At 38.2% G+C, this 14,563-nt stretch overlaps 2 protein-coding genes across 4 annotated transcripts; one reads left to right on the forward strand and one right to left on the reverse strand.

The window, feature by feature from the left end:
* Positions 1-1,161: 1,161 nt before the first annotated feature.
* Positions 1,162-3,818, forward strand: LOC115634495. Of its 3 annotated transcripts, none has more exons than XM_030532254.1 (4): positions 1,162-1,283; positions 1,360-1,489; positions 3,446-3,590; positions 3,651-3,818. In XM_030532254.1, exons 2-4 carry the CDS (start codon positions 1,460-1,462, stop codon positions 3,749-3,751), a joined length of 276 nt encoding a protein of 91 aa, XP_030388114.1. In that variant the 5' UTR covers positions 1,162-1,283; positions 1,360-1,459; the 3' UTR covers positions 3,752-3,818. The 3 variants fall into 3 exon arrangements, with proteins under 3 accessions (XP_030388114.1, XP_030388113.1, XP_030388112.1); XM_030532253.1 differs by having other exon boundaries at positions 1,189-1,283; positions 1,336-1,489; XM_030532252.1 differs by lacking the exons at positions 1,162-1,283; positions 1,360-1,489 and adding an exon at positions 3,213-3,366.
* Positions 3,819-12,388: 8,570 nt separating this feature from the next.
* On the reverse strand, positions 12,389-13,574 carry LOC115634720 (E3 ubiquitin-protein ligase Topors). The gene is made up of 2 exons (XM_030532604.1): positions 13,323-13,574; positions 12,389-13,265 (listed from the first exon to the last, which is right to left on the reverse strand). Exons 1-2 carry the CDS (start codon positions 13,433-13,435, stop codon positions 12,389-12,391), a joined length of 990 nt encoding a protein of 329 aa, XP_030388464.1. The 5' UTR covers positions 13,436-13,574.
* Between the last annotated feature and the right edge of the window lie 989 nt (positions 13,575-14,563).

Genomic DNA, 14,563 nt, shown 5'->3' on the forward strand with positions numbered 1-14,563 from the left:
AATAAAGTGCAAAACAACAACAGAAAAAACAACAGCAACGACGACAGCAGCAACAACAAAAACCGTACAAATATTTGTATATATTTCCTCTTTTTTTGCCCACTTTCACAAGAGCTTTCCTTACACGATCGCATGAAAAATAAGTTGTCTGTTGCCTACACACACATAAAAAAATGTGGAAATATTAGTGCATTTACTGCAATTTTGTAATGAAATTTTCTTTGTAGCTCGCATAAAGGAAGCGAGCAATTGATATTCATACACACATTATCGCACATCGTATTGCAATTGGCCGAGGTCTTTCCTTATATCGGAATTTAAATTTGTTTCACATCTATAGACAACATTCACTTTTGATGTCCAGCGCTGTTCCGCTGTCAAGGCAACCCACGCGTATTCTTAATGTGTGAATCATTTGCAATTTTCGTATCTATCTATTTGAATTTATAAATATTTATTGAAATGGCCGCGCGAAAATACCTTCGTACCCATATAATGTTGCCAACAAAATTTATGTGCTACAATGCTTGTTGTCTTAATAAACTTTCATTTCCAATTTGCATGGCAAATGCTATAAAATATCATGGCTATAATAAAAACTCATAAAACTATACTCGTACATAGGTCACAAAGCGCACAGAGCAAATCTGACCACCCTATACAATAAAAGTCAACTACTACACAACGAAGGCCTCTGAAATACTTGCATACATATACACCTCAAGTAGTATACACTGAAAGAACATACACTCTCAGAAAACCACTTGCCAATTTCAATTAGGTTTTTTGAGTTCGAATATTTGTTATATGCCAACGTTAATAAATTAATGAAGCATCGCATAATAATATTACGTTCTATATCGGAAAATACTGCTAAAAGTATAATCGCAGTTATAAAAAATATACTAAAAAATCTTACATTGATAAGTGGAAATAAGATTTTGATTTTCTTGTGAAAGATTAAGTAGAAAATAATTTGAAATATTATTACATCGATGCCAATTTTATATAACTTGTTCCAGTGTACAAACGGCTCAGCCTTATAGTGAAAGGAGGGAGTTTATTTGCGCCGCCATTAGACTGCTTGTCTTTTGTTTAACGCACAACGTGCTATCCTCGCTTGCTGTCTGCCTGACTGGCTGGCTCTCTGTCCCTCTGTCTGTCCGTCTGTCTAGTTGACAGGCTATTGTCAATCTGTGTTGATGAATTTATGTTGTGATTTTTCCGCAACAATACAAAAGCCGCCAAGTGCAGGCCAATGCCGGGAGTGCGTATGCGTCTGTGTAAGTGTGTGTGCCTGTTTTGTTGTATTTGTAAACATGCAATTTATGACAGGCACGATAACTTTTCATCACCAAGATGTCAGCAGCACAAACGATGTCCGTGTCCCCCCACAATTCGCAGTGCAGACAACAGAACGCGCGCTGTCCATTATAGACCAATCGCAACACATCAGCTGATGGACTCGGTCATGCATGTGGATATATGGGTATGTGGAAGTGCATTTGGCTTTTGTTTAATGCGCATTTATTGGCCGCATTGTCTTGGTCAGATTGTCATAATTATTTAAGTGGCGTGCAAGAATTTGTCAAGTGCACAATTCGATGACCTTTTTTGCAGACTGACAATGCAGCTCATGCTCTAGTCGATAGCAATACTATATATTTACTCAAGAAAGCCTACATAAACAGAACTTATCACCTTTCATGACATCCGATTTCCACGTACATTTAATTTAATACTAGCACATATTGGCTGGTTATAATTTAATTAAATGCAATGCCACTGATTAAGCGAAGAGACCACAAATAGCATACAAATCTGCTAATTTAGATAAAGTAAGAACAACTTTAGAAAAAAAAACCTTGGTCTGATATCGTCAATGAAACTTTTTGTCTTAAATAGAGGAGATTATTATGACAAACCGATTGTAAATATAATTTATAAAAACAATTTATGTTTTAATGCAAATTGATTGCTTACATTTTATGAAAAAACAAATTTGTTATTTATTACTACTTAAATGATATCTTAAGTTGATGTCAGATATCTTTTCAGTTAAATATAAGCAATATTGAAGCTGCCTAAGAATGAATTCTTCAAAAAACTACGTAAAATTAAATATAAATGTAGGTTTGAAATACAAATTAGTTTATTTGGGATATACATAAGTTTTAAAGTTACATGAATAGTTAAAATAAAAGAAATGCGCAGCACTTCCGCGAACAACACTTCAAACTGGCCTTGGCAACAACTATTGTCTTTTTTAGTACTCAACACGAACACTCCCTGTCTACACACTGACCCGCAACTCCCAAGCAACTCACTTTAGCCACTCAACTCAAGCGAATGAATTATTCTCCTCTTGTGTTCGATTCTTAAGCCTATCGATACTCGCCGATGCCATATTAGACCAGGGTTGCTAGTAGGGCATTCTACTCCCGCCTTATTCCCCACATCCTACATAAATATAATATTGCATAACATTTTTAGATTCTAAATAGACATAATAATTTAAAGCCAATAATAGTTCGTAAGGTATATAAGCTATATAATATTTCTTATATGGAATTATATTCATTTTTAACTAATCGCTTATATCTTTTTCAAACTAAAAGATTTTCACATACTACGTATTTAAACAAGCTTGCAAACATAATATAATGAACTTATTTTGAAATATTCCAGCTAATGATTGGGTTTCAATGTAATGTAATGCGAAACAGCAAACATTAGCATAAAACAAAGGTGATTTAATTGCCTGTAATTTATTTTTATATTACACCAATATGTTACCTTTCTCACAACTTATAATTCGATAACTACCACCATATTTATTAATAAAACAAAAAATAACAGAAATTAATTTTTTTAAACGATTTGCGGCGATTTTATTGAAAAGCGAATGAATAATACATCTTAGTAGAAAATAAGTAAATATTGTTTTCTACGCTCTTAGATATTACAATATTAGTCTTTTGCATTAATATTCAGATACTGAAAACATTCTGCTGTTAATACTGTAATCTGCAGTACCAGGAAGCTTTTCCAACACTGCATCAGATAGGGGTTTCCCTAATAAGCGACTGAAAAATGAATGCGCGCTTGTTTTCTTGCAAAGACAATCCAAACCCTCGCCTCAGTTCGATTTTAGATATCTACTTGAGCACATTAAGCTGCGCAATGCCACAAGATAACAACAAAAAAGCTAAAGACATAATAACATGCCTAGCAATTGCTATCCTGCAAGGCGTGATTTCCTCTGGGTTACTAGCTTACTCGGTAAAAAATAGTATGAATGTACTTTTTGCAATTTCTGTAGTTCACCTAGCTTTCAGCATCCTTCTTTTAATCGCAGCTTGTGCAGTAAGTAACGTTTACATATTATTGTATATATGTATGTATACTATATGTATCCATACATACACATACGTGCCTCTTTCAGATGTTTTATGGTCTGATGGTCATTTGGATCGCACACATGTTAATCAATTGGTATGCCGGCGTGCTTTTCACTCTTTATATGTGGCGCGATCCCATAAAACAAAATTATAATTTCATACCAATTGAGGCCCTCATAACTATTTTGAGTAAGTATAATTTGGTCAACAAAAAGTCTGTCAAATTACCTAAATCGTTTGACTTTCCAGTTTTCACCATGGCAGCAGTCTCTCAAATAGCTGCAGTAATTAATGGGAATCGCGAGCATGAGTCAAAACCAACCAGGCCAAATGAAACCACAGCTGCCTAAGAAGCGGCTATTTTTTTATATTCTATATATTCGAGCCCGTACACATATAGTATGTACATACATATAACATGTCGATATCATTTCAATAAATAAAGACAAAGGCCTTGAATAATTAAAATAAAAAGTTTGAAATTTATTTATTTATTTTTATAACCTGTCTTCGAAGTGTATGATGCTTCCTTCACTATACAGTGAATGTTACAGAAAAGTATTTTTTAAGTCTTCTATAGTAGCTATATGTCAGCTAAAGTGCCCGAACCAAAAGGCTTTGACAAATAATGTGCTGTAATGAAATAAAGTTCTAGAGTATAAACATACAGACGGAGAATTATATGGATTCGTCTCGTCGTGCCGATCGTTCATGAACCTATAACTAGGGGTCTGACAGACCTCTTTCAATAATACATATTTGTATGATAAATGGGCACCTACATATGTATAGACTGAGACATAGGTGTTACACAGCTTAAAGTTAGGTTTTCACTCTAAGTCCATAAGGCACTAAGTGATTTATCTGAACTTAGACAGGCAGACAGGCAATGAAATACACGTAAGTTGTTAAATTCGAAGGGGATGGTTATGCCTCCTTTTTGGAGAACGATTCACTAATACCGATTTCGCCTTCGGGTACTTAGTATAAAATCTAACTCACAAAACGCAATGTCAACATTATCAACAGAAGGCTTGGGAACGGAGAATGTTTACTCTAACGCAATGCAAAGCTGTAAAGCAACACCAACAGAAATGCTGATAAGTCGCCGCCTTACTTGATGTTGAAAATGACTGCATAAACAAACGAAGCCCAAACATTGAGAATATCAATTGTGTGCTGATGATTTGCCATAATTTTGTCAACTCATTGATTTCAAATGAAAATGTTAGCTGACATTTGAAATTGCGTACGGATAACTTCTCTTTATTCTTATACTGCTGAAATAGAATCACGCCCTTTTTGTAAATAAATAAAAGTATGATCGCTGGATATAAACAAACATTTTAATGTTTAAGTTAATTTGATAAACCTTTGACGGGCCAAAAAATTAATATTACTAAATATATCTAAACTGTAATACGTATGTATAGCCAAACTGAACTATAAGTATAACTACAACTAATTACGGCATCAATTTGTTGAATATTCAAAGTGAAACCATTAAGGAAAAGCATAATTAATTACAATTGATGGATGGCCGGCGAATAAAGCCGCATGACAGCCAGCATAGACTGACACTGCGTAGAGGCTGCCCGCTGCTTAAAGCGTTATTGATGGACATATATAGTATATGTGTATAGCTGCAGTCCAACATACTTGTACACCATTCGCTAATTGCCAGCAGGCGCAACAAGCGGCACGTTAGACGCCCACCATGGAAATACGTGCTGCGCTACTTAAATACTAGTAGTAAGCAGGCAATAATAACGAATTAGCAAACAAGTTCAGACATCAAGCGGCCAAAGACAAACCATGTTGTGTCCAAGTGCGAGAAACAAAATACTATATGTATAAATATGCTGGCGAAAGGAAAGGAGGGCAGAGCAGCCAGTCAGACAAATAGCGTTAAGCACATAATAACCAATTTCGCTAAATACACCATAATTATGAACGGAAAGCAGGCCGCCCTCAATGCCTTGTGTGTGTGTGTGTGTGTGTGTGTGAGAGAGTTTTTTTTCTTCATTTGCGCTCGTTTGTTTGGTTGGTTGCTGTGGCAAGGATTTGTTGTAATTACGCGTGCATAAGCATATGCTGTCGTCTGAGCTCCAGGCTATGTATGCCTGCTACCTCGACCATGCTAGATACTCATAGGCCATACAAAATACTATGTATATGGATAATTAATTGCGTCTTTTCTTGTTGGAAGTGCGCGCGCTCCTCGAAGTAGGCAACACTTTTCGTTAACTAACTACCGGCAGCCGTAATTGATTGTTTTCCACATTTGACGCCAGCACACATACAAAAAAATACTTCGGAGCATAAAAACTTGCGTAACTGTATATACTACAAACCCATTTTAATATTTCTCACCCTATTCAAGCGAATGATAAAGTAAGCGCAGCGGTATAACAACCGACGCATCATTTATTTTTGGCACTAAAACCACTTTCCAATGAATATTTATTTAATTAGTTTGCCTAAGCTAAATAAAGATGTCACGCTGCTCTATTATTATCTGCACAACTGGGCAACCATTTAGAAGCATTTCATCACTTTAGGCTACTTGTGTGCTGATCCGGTCAGGTATATTTGTTATACTTATTTTTTGCATCTTCAGAGCGAGCACGAAGTAGGATGACTGTAGTATAGTATATCGCAGTAAAACCTTAATTTTGACCCCATAAATAAACCTCAGTCAATTCAAATATTCAACTTCTAAGTTCAATTACAAATCCAAGCAAATTTTGTGAAAATAATTATTCACCATATCACATTAATTATTTATAAGTCATTTTTATAAAGCCTTATCTATCTGTCTTATCTGAGAAAATCAGAAATTAAAAACAAAATGTACAATATTTTATTTTTTGTTTGAAAAAATTTAAAGACTAAAGACTAGCAAATTATTGTTATTAGTTTTGATTGAAATAAAATACTGACAAATGTTAAATGGTTCATCGCAATAATAAAATAATCAATAAAGCAAAATAATTATTAAAGAAAAAACAAAATTGTTTATCAATGATCTTCCTCCTAATTAGCTAGTAATTGCAAACGAAAAACAATTCATTTAGTCTTTACCGACAAATTCGGAATAAAAATATATCGGAATTACAAATTTCCTAACAAAATATAAATATAGTTTTATAAAATTTCAAACATTATTTATTAGTCATATCACCTGCAGCTCAGCAGTGCAATTAAGTTTTTAGAATAAGAAAATAATTTAGTTTATTTATCAGTCACCATAACTTAAACACATCCACCCGTGTCCGAAAGAACGTGAGCTCATTGCTTTAATTGAGTCAACATCTGAACAAGCGGCAACAGCTACAAGGTATGGGTATGGACGTATTTATTTGTGTGCAGCAAAATTTTCTCAGTTTCCAAATTGTGAGCTCCAAAGTAGAAGGCTGGCGTAGAAACAGACCAGCCTTGTTTCTTTGTTGGGCGCATCATTTTGGGCCAAGTTTTCGTCCTAAAGCCACAAACATTGACCGCAAATAATAATGCTGAAATGTTGCCAGCGACTGCCAGTGTCTTGCAAAACAGTTCAGCCCGCAAGTATTTTAGTTGTATGTGTAAGTGTGTCTGTGTGTGTGTGTGTGTGCATGTGTATGTGAGAGGGAGGGGCAGTGGCTGACTCCTTGATGTTTTACTAAACATTTTCTTAAATTAACATTAGCAGCTTTTGCAGCCGCCATTAAGACTCGGCTTTGTAGACACTCTGGTCTCCAGTTAGTTGGCCAGGCCCAAGCACAGCTCGGTTGCCCACAACTTGTAGCAAGCCACAGCGCAGCCATAGCCATAGCCATAGCCGCCACCGCAACAGCAGGCCGTCGTAAAAACCACAAAGCACCTTGGGCAGCCTTTTCGGTTAATGGCAAGCAACATGCGTAAACATCGTCGACCGTTCATTTGTTCGTCGCCGCTTTATGTGCACGGTCTGTATGTTTTTGACGCATTTTATTTATGTCATTTATGTCGGGCCGCCATCCAGCCGCTGGAGCCTTCGACTTGTCTGCCACTCCAAGTGTGTCAACAAAGCAGCGTAAAATTAGTTTGGCTTTTCGCCAGCGCTGCTTTAAATTATTGACAACTTTTTGGGATGCTAAGCAAACTATGCAGAAATTGTGGTATGATGGCTGGAACAGCACGCACAGCACACATTACACACCTTCCGTCCTGGCAAATTAGCAAGTTGGTAAAAAATTACATAAACGCAACATTAACGGAAGACAACGATTTCATAACCCGTTCGGGCGTTCAGGCGTTCAGGCATCATAAAACAAACATCAAATGTGTTGTAATGGCCAACATTAACATTTAACCTTGAAGCACAAATTACCGGATTTTTGTTGCCCCCAGGTGTCACACTCGCAAACACACACAACCACACACGATGCAGAGTGTGCAAAATAAAGTTTGTTCGCCCACAATGTCTCTCAGACGCATTTGTTGCCGAAGTGACAAACACGTTTACCTAAAAGCTCCACAAGGCGAAAAACTGTATCCATTCTCAGCAACTGCCACAACAAGACCACCGGCAGCAGCAACAGAAACAACAACGGCCATAAAAGAACGAAACATCGTCCAACAAAACATATGCGCCCAAAGCAATGCCAGCAAGGACAGTGATGGTAACTTCGTTTTTGATAAGCGCCTTCCAGTCACACACATACAAACACACACTTGATCATGGGCACCACATGTCGCCTCTGCCTGTGCCTCTGGCTGCTGCCATGATAAATAGGACGACTTTCAACGGCAGCCAAGCGGTGGAAAGCGAAGATTTATGACAAAGGCATTTGTTCTGATGAAAAGTCAAATGTGCTGCACAGAGCCCCGACTCTGGGCCCACAACTGCTGACCGTTTTTACCAATAGAATCCAAGAATCCCAGCACTTGAGCTAAACAGCAGGTAAAGTTATATCAGATATCGGAACCATCTAAATTTTTGGATTAAATAATGTATACAAATAAATCATTTTTTTCTCTCAAAAACTAAGCATTTATACATCACGAAGAACAAATAACATACTAGTCGTATGTTTATGAGGAAGTTAGTTCCAAATGTGAGCCGCATAGGCAAAGGATTATCTTTATGGGTTCTGGTAACTATTACAAATACATTCCAATTACAACTACTTATTAAATTCATTGGCTGTAGTAAAGGTGCGCATTTTTCTCTCGTGCATCGAGCTGAGCTTTGCAGCAGCAGATCCATGATTTTATATATTTTAGCGAAGTGATTGTAAGAGACCTTTTAAGTGCTATCCCAATGCTTTTTCACTCAACTTCCTAGTCCATAAGTATTAGGTTACTGGATGCCACATCTCTCACATTCTTTCAGCGTCAATTTGAAGCGTGTACTCATTTTATGACCATGGAATGGAATGCAGAGCTACCCACAGTCGCAGACTGAAATACTATATAGATTTTAAAGCAATTGGCATTTCCAAGTTATCCGTCGGTGTGGCTGTTGCTGTGCCTAAATAGAGTCGTTGCTTAGCTGGGGCGCAATGCCTCTTAAACCAGTGGGATTTTGATTGAAAATTTAAAGCAATGCCGTGGCTCAGTTTCGCATGCTGTGCGGTGTATCCATGGCGATTTCCTCAACATTCCAATGCTGGTATTGGTGTTGGTGGTGGTGATGATGATGATGACTGTCAACCATCGCATTGCCGCTAAGCTGCTTATGTTTGTGACGACTGAAGTGATTGAGAACCTCAACAATTTCAGCATCCGGCTTCCGTTTCACAGATCCGAGCTGGTGGGAGTGGAAGTGGTTCGTTTTTGGACGACTTTTTTCGCTGTCTTGGCAGCTGGCAGCAGCCAACTTGCACTTGTGGCGTTTAAAGCATTTTGGCGCCAAGCCAAGAAACGTCGTGCGTCGTAATTGAAACCGAGGCTGCCTGACAAGCCAGCCATCCGGGCATCAACAAAGTCGCACAGCATGCTGTGTGCAGACATTTAACTTGGAAAATCGCAATAAGAGGACACAAGAACTGCAAGCAACGAAAAATCAAAACATGCTCAAGATGAAGATGAAGATGAAAATAAAAATGAAAGTGACAACATGAGAGTGTGAAAACGCAGCAGGATATTGGCACAAACACGTGTACCCTCTCAACATACGCAACTACGTCCACGAAAGCCTCCAACACATGACTGTGTGGACGTGTAAATGGGAGGATGGGTGCTTCTTCATATACTTCATATACACGAATGTGTGCTCTTAGCTTTCACCTGTGCGCTGAAATATAAAATGCGTGCACATAAATCAAATAACTGAGAGTGAAGAGGACTCGTATTCAGGCAGCCATGCTGATAGGCACAACAACCATTAGGGTTAAACGCCTCAAATGTTATTTCATCTTCAGGAATTTTTCATAATTTCCGTACTTGGCATATCGCGCAACGTTGATTAATTGCGCATGGTTGGCTGCTGTAGCACACCAAATGTGGCAATTATTTTAATTTGGTAGATGTGGCGCACAATATATTCCACAAGTCAAGTCTGCGCATAATTCGAGATAAGCCAGAATGCAAAATTTAACATTTCCGGCCCATAATTCTTTTGACACTCAAAGGAGCCAGCCGCTCATATTATGCATAAAATTCAATTCATATGAACCCACCTACCGCAAGCATACAAGTTTTGTGGAAGTATTTGCCTCTCTTTATAGAGATACCCGACAGCGTTCCCGAAATTCTTTAGCTGCGCGACTCATTTTCATAAAACTCATATTAAGGAGCGGATTTCCGCTTTTTCTGCTCTGAAAGCCAAATGCCTAAATACATTTAACAACTATATAGATGAGATGCCGTAGATTTATTTTAGCGCTGACATTTGTGCAGATACTTAAGCAAACTCTATAAAATCTCCCTATCCCAATTCCACGAATGCAAGTAATTTAAGCGTTAAAACGCAACTCAAACAGCAGACGGCTAAGAAAACATTACAAGTTTTTGTGGAGCCAACTTTGTTTGCAATCAAATTGGCAAGAAGCCCTCAAAGAACATGCCGTAAAATGCAATTTATACTGCAAGAAGGCTGAGGCCGATCTCAGGGTGCAGCTTCACACAAATGCGTCGACGATAACGACGACGACACCAAGACTTTCTGCAAGTTAAACAACAAACTTTTCCCCAGCGTTATGCAAATTAGTTCGACAACAAAACCTTTCCGCGAACCTCGAAGAAAGAAATTAAGCCAGTAACACAGCGAGGTAACCTGAGCCCACATTTTTAGAGCAACCGCAAATGCGTAAGAATTTCAAATGATTAAAAAAAGCTTTAAAAACATAGATTATAATTATGAATAACATTTGAGGAGCAAACACAAAAGTGTAAGAATTATAATTGAATTACAAGTGACCATTTGCTATGCAATTAGATGTCATCAGACAAATTCTGTGAAAACAGCACATACTAGTATTCTCTTAAAATACCATAAATCATAAATCATTTCGTGTGGCTTATTTTTATTAAAACTATCGCTGATGTCCCTCTCAAATCGTACATACCACTCATAAGATCTGGTGCGAAACAATAACAAATAAAATAAAAATAAAATAAACATCACTCTTAACTTGCTAAATATTTTTCAACAAACAAATATTTTGTTAACAAACATTTGCTTACTTCAAAAGCGAAAATTGCACTGCCATTGCACAAAGTAACATTAAGCTCGGTATTCGCAAAGATATTCTCACTGTGGAATGCAGCGTGTAGACTTTTTAGAAGTAAGTTGAAAAATCCAGAATGCTTCTTCGCCATAATCGTCCACTGTATTAATATATAGGCAGTTCAGGGCTCAGGGCATTAGCCCTAACTATTCTCACTAACTTTTCCATATTTCGGATATTGGTTATTTCATTATTAAGCTGTAAGTAAGATGGATTTGATCATATTTTTTGACCTATTAGATCAAAAAAATTGCCTAATGAGTTGTTGATTTCAATCAAATATTCGTACATAGCAGATTGTAGCTCATTCGCAGTGAACAGTTGTTTATTTCAGCGAGAAAAATGATCGCTCCTAATTCATATTTCTGCCCTTCTGAACGACCTTCAGTAATGCAAATTTTTTGACAGCCAACTAAATGCATACTATACACGTATTACATAATGCTCTCAAAATCATGAAATCAAATATGCATTGTATTACAGGAGTTCGAAAGGTAAGGTAAGACATTGGCTCGCTCGAAGGGCAATTGTATTATCCGTATCCTTCTGTTGGTGGTATGTGGAAGGAAACTTAAAGCAATTTACTTGTCCTAAATGTTCGCCACAATCAACAAAGTAGCAGCCACAATTGTCTTTGTTATTGTTGTTGTTGCTATTTTCCGTCCGCTCTTTGCTTTTGTTGTTCAGTTTTATTTCATTCCCGTTTATGCGCAAAGTGCGTATAATTCAATTTTTCATGCACATGCACAGCGACAGAAAATCACCCATGGGGGGGATTGAGGTCGAAGACAGTGGCAGGGCGTGGGAAGTGGGAGGAGTTTACAGTTTCACTCGGCTACCTTTTGCCATTCTGAACGAAGACAAAGGACTGAGAAATATGCCTCAAAGGCATACTGCAGACATACTCTGTACATATTATGCGCGCAATTTCAACAGCGTGTCCTTATTGATGAGCGATCCCTTTTCTGTTAAACCGTTATCAATATTTCATTGCTAGCCAGAACCTTTTCGCCGACTACCGACTGCCGACTGCCGACAGTCGTCAACGCTGCGTGTTCATATGAAAAACTTTTTATTGAACTTACAATATGTTTAACTTGCCCTATTACATATTTATAATGCCAACAAGGGGGTCTGAAAGCAATGCGATGCCTTGGAAAATTACTTCTACAGCCGAGTGTGACGATGTGCTTATGATTCTTTTAAATTTCTTTTGCATTGGTCAGCAGTATTGCTGCTGATCTTAGTATCATTACGATCTATTCCTCCGTCCACAATACCAGCCTCAGATCTTTAAGGGTGGTTCCCAGCGTTTAAGTCCATGCGTCGCCTCTTAATCCGGCCTTCAGAGGCGCGACCATCGGCGACCTGATTGCGAAAAGAGGAAGGGCCCACTATGGCAGCCACAGTCGAGTCTGTAGCGGTATTAAGCCCGGACACAGTCATGGTGCGGGCAGATCGCCCAACGCTGGAGGGGGCAGCACCAGTGGGGACCAAGAACGTCCGAGCGGACTGGGGTTCTGATGTGGAATAGTCGGCTTCACCCAAAATGCTGCGCTCAATGGCCAGTTCAAGTTCAAAACCACCCATATCCGGGCCATTGATATAGCCACGACCGCCAGTGCTTACAGCTGCTGCCTGTGGACGTCTTCGCTCCACACTATATACGGGAAGAACCTCAAACTTTTGGCTCTCCTCTATCGCGGATAAAGCGTCCAGCGCATCATCTTCACCCTCGTCCTCGTCCTCGAATTCCAGCTCCAGATCGTAGCCACTGCATTCGTCGTCGTTGACACTACGCGCAAACTCAACGAAATTGTGCAAGCCTTGAATAGCCATTTTCCTGTTCTGGGCAGCAGCCGATGACGAAGGCTCCTCATCCGCATCGTCGCAGTAGTGACAGTAGTAGTGCACATTTAGCTCGTACGAAATCAGATCGTCGTAGGGCGAGCGTGCAAAATTGATCAGCTCGTGGATAAACTGATTTGTCTTCACCCCCAAGTAGGAGGCCAAGGCGGCCTTGAACTGATAGCTCTTCAGGCTAATGCGTGGCAAAAGACTGAGTATTAGGTCGTAGACAGTCACAATGTCCCCTTTGTTGGTGCCTATCAGCACGGGAATATCTCGATTCACCCAACTCATAACCCTTTGCAGTTCGTCTGAATGGCACCTGCAAGGATACAAAAGATCAAGGTCAGTTCCAAAAATAACATATTATTCAACCTACCTGTAAACACAGGGCCTCCAATCTCGATAGCTGGGAGCTTGGCCACCCGGCAACGAATACAAATTGTTATTGTAAACGAAAACACGCCAAAGAGCAAAACGACGAGTCCCCATATTTCGGCAATCCACTCTCCCAATTTGAAATCAGATAGGAAATACAACCAAAAATTGTCGATGATGTCGATCACAATGGCAAAACTTGAATACTCTTTAGTTCAATTCGTGGGCCAGGGCTGCAGTAATGGAGCATAGCGTTTCATTCCATTTGCTGCGTACGTTTCCGCAATTACAAATAACCTGAGGCCTCTTAGTTCTACTTATTAACCTTCAAAAAGGAACAATTATTTTACTGTCGGACTTATGACATACATAAACAGTATCTATAACTCAAAGCCTGTAAATGCCAACTTGATTTCGGGGAAACAGTTTTCTCATAGCACAGCCCTTAAATGGAGTAAAAACTCTAAATTTGTTATCCTTTTTGAAGTAGGAAATTTGGATTCCAACTTAAGATACAAGAAGACAACCAATGATTCATCATACAAAAGTAAAAGTTTTCAATTTCTAATCAGCATCTGAATTCTAATTGTGGAAGCTTTTATCGAAGTGCGCTAGTAAATACCATAACGCCCAGGTAAAGAGTCTAGATAAGAAACAATCGTTTCAACTTAACAAAGACATACATTTCAACAATAACAGCTAAGCTCCGCTAAATTACGTGGAATGTTTTATTTTCCCTAAATCCTTCGATAAAGGATAATAATATAAATAAGTAGAATTGCTTTGTTGACTTTCAGTCGCGACTCCAATTTGTTTAGGTACAGAGTATAATACCCAAAGTATTCATGTATGTATGCTAAGCAATAGAAAGAATGCTAAGAAAATGAACAATGATATAATATTAGGAAATAAATTTCGGAGTTTGATAACAGAATTTATATTATAGCTAAAGTAATTATATACATTGTATAAAAACTGATGGTCGTTTTTAGACCGAATTTCTAAATGTCAGTAAAAAACGGGCATTTCTGTTTTTAAAATTGGACCTCTATTTTGACGTTGTGCTGTATAGTTTATTGGTTAAAATTTTCGTAAATTCATCCACCATACTCATAATATTGGAAAAAATCTGGTTCAGTAAAAAGTCCTTAAATTCCGACACCACCAGCTCTAGCTGACCCAACCTAAGTACCTAAAGGACTTTTAGTTGTAATCTCAATAAAAATTGAATTGAAGCAATCA

This window comes from Scaptodrosophila lebanonensis, unplaced genomic scaffold, assembly GCF_003285725.1.
Source record: "Scaptodrosophila lebanonensis strain 11010-0011.00,11010-0021.00 unplaced genomic scaffold, SlebRS2 tig00000001-arrow-pilon, whole genome shotgun sequence".
In the NCBI taxonomy this organism is placed as follows: Eukaryota; Metazoa; Arthropoda; class Insecta; order Diptera; family Drosophilidae; genus Scaptodrosophila; species Scaptodrosophila lebanonensis.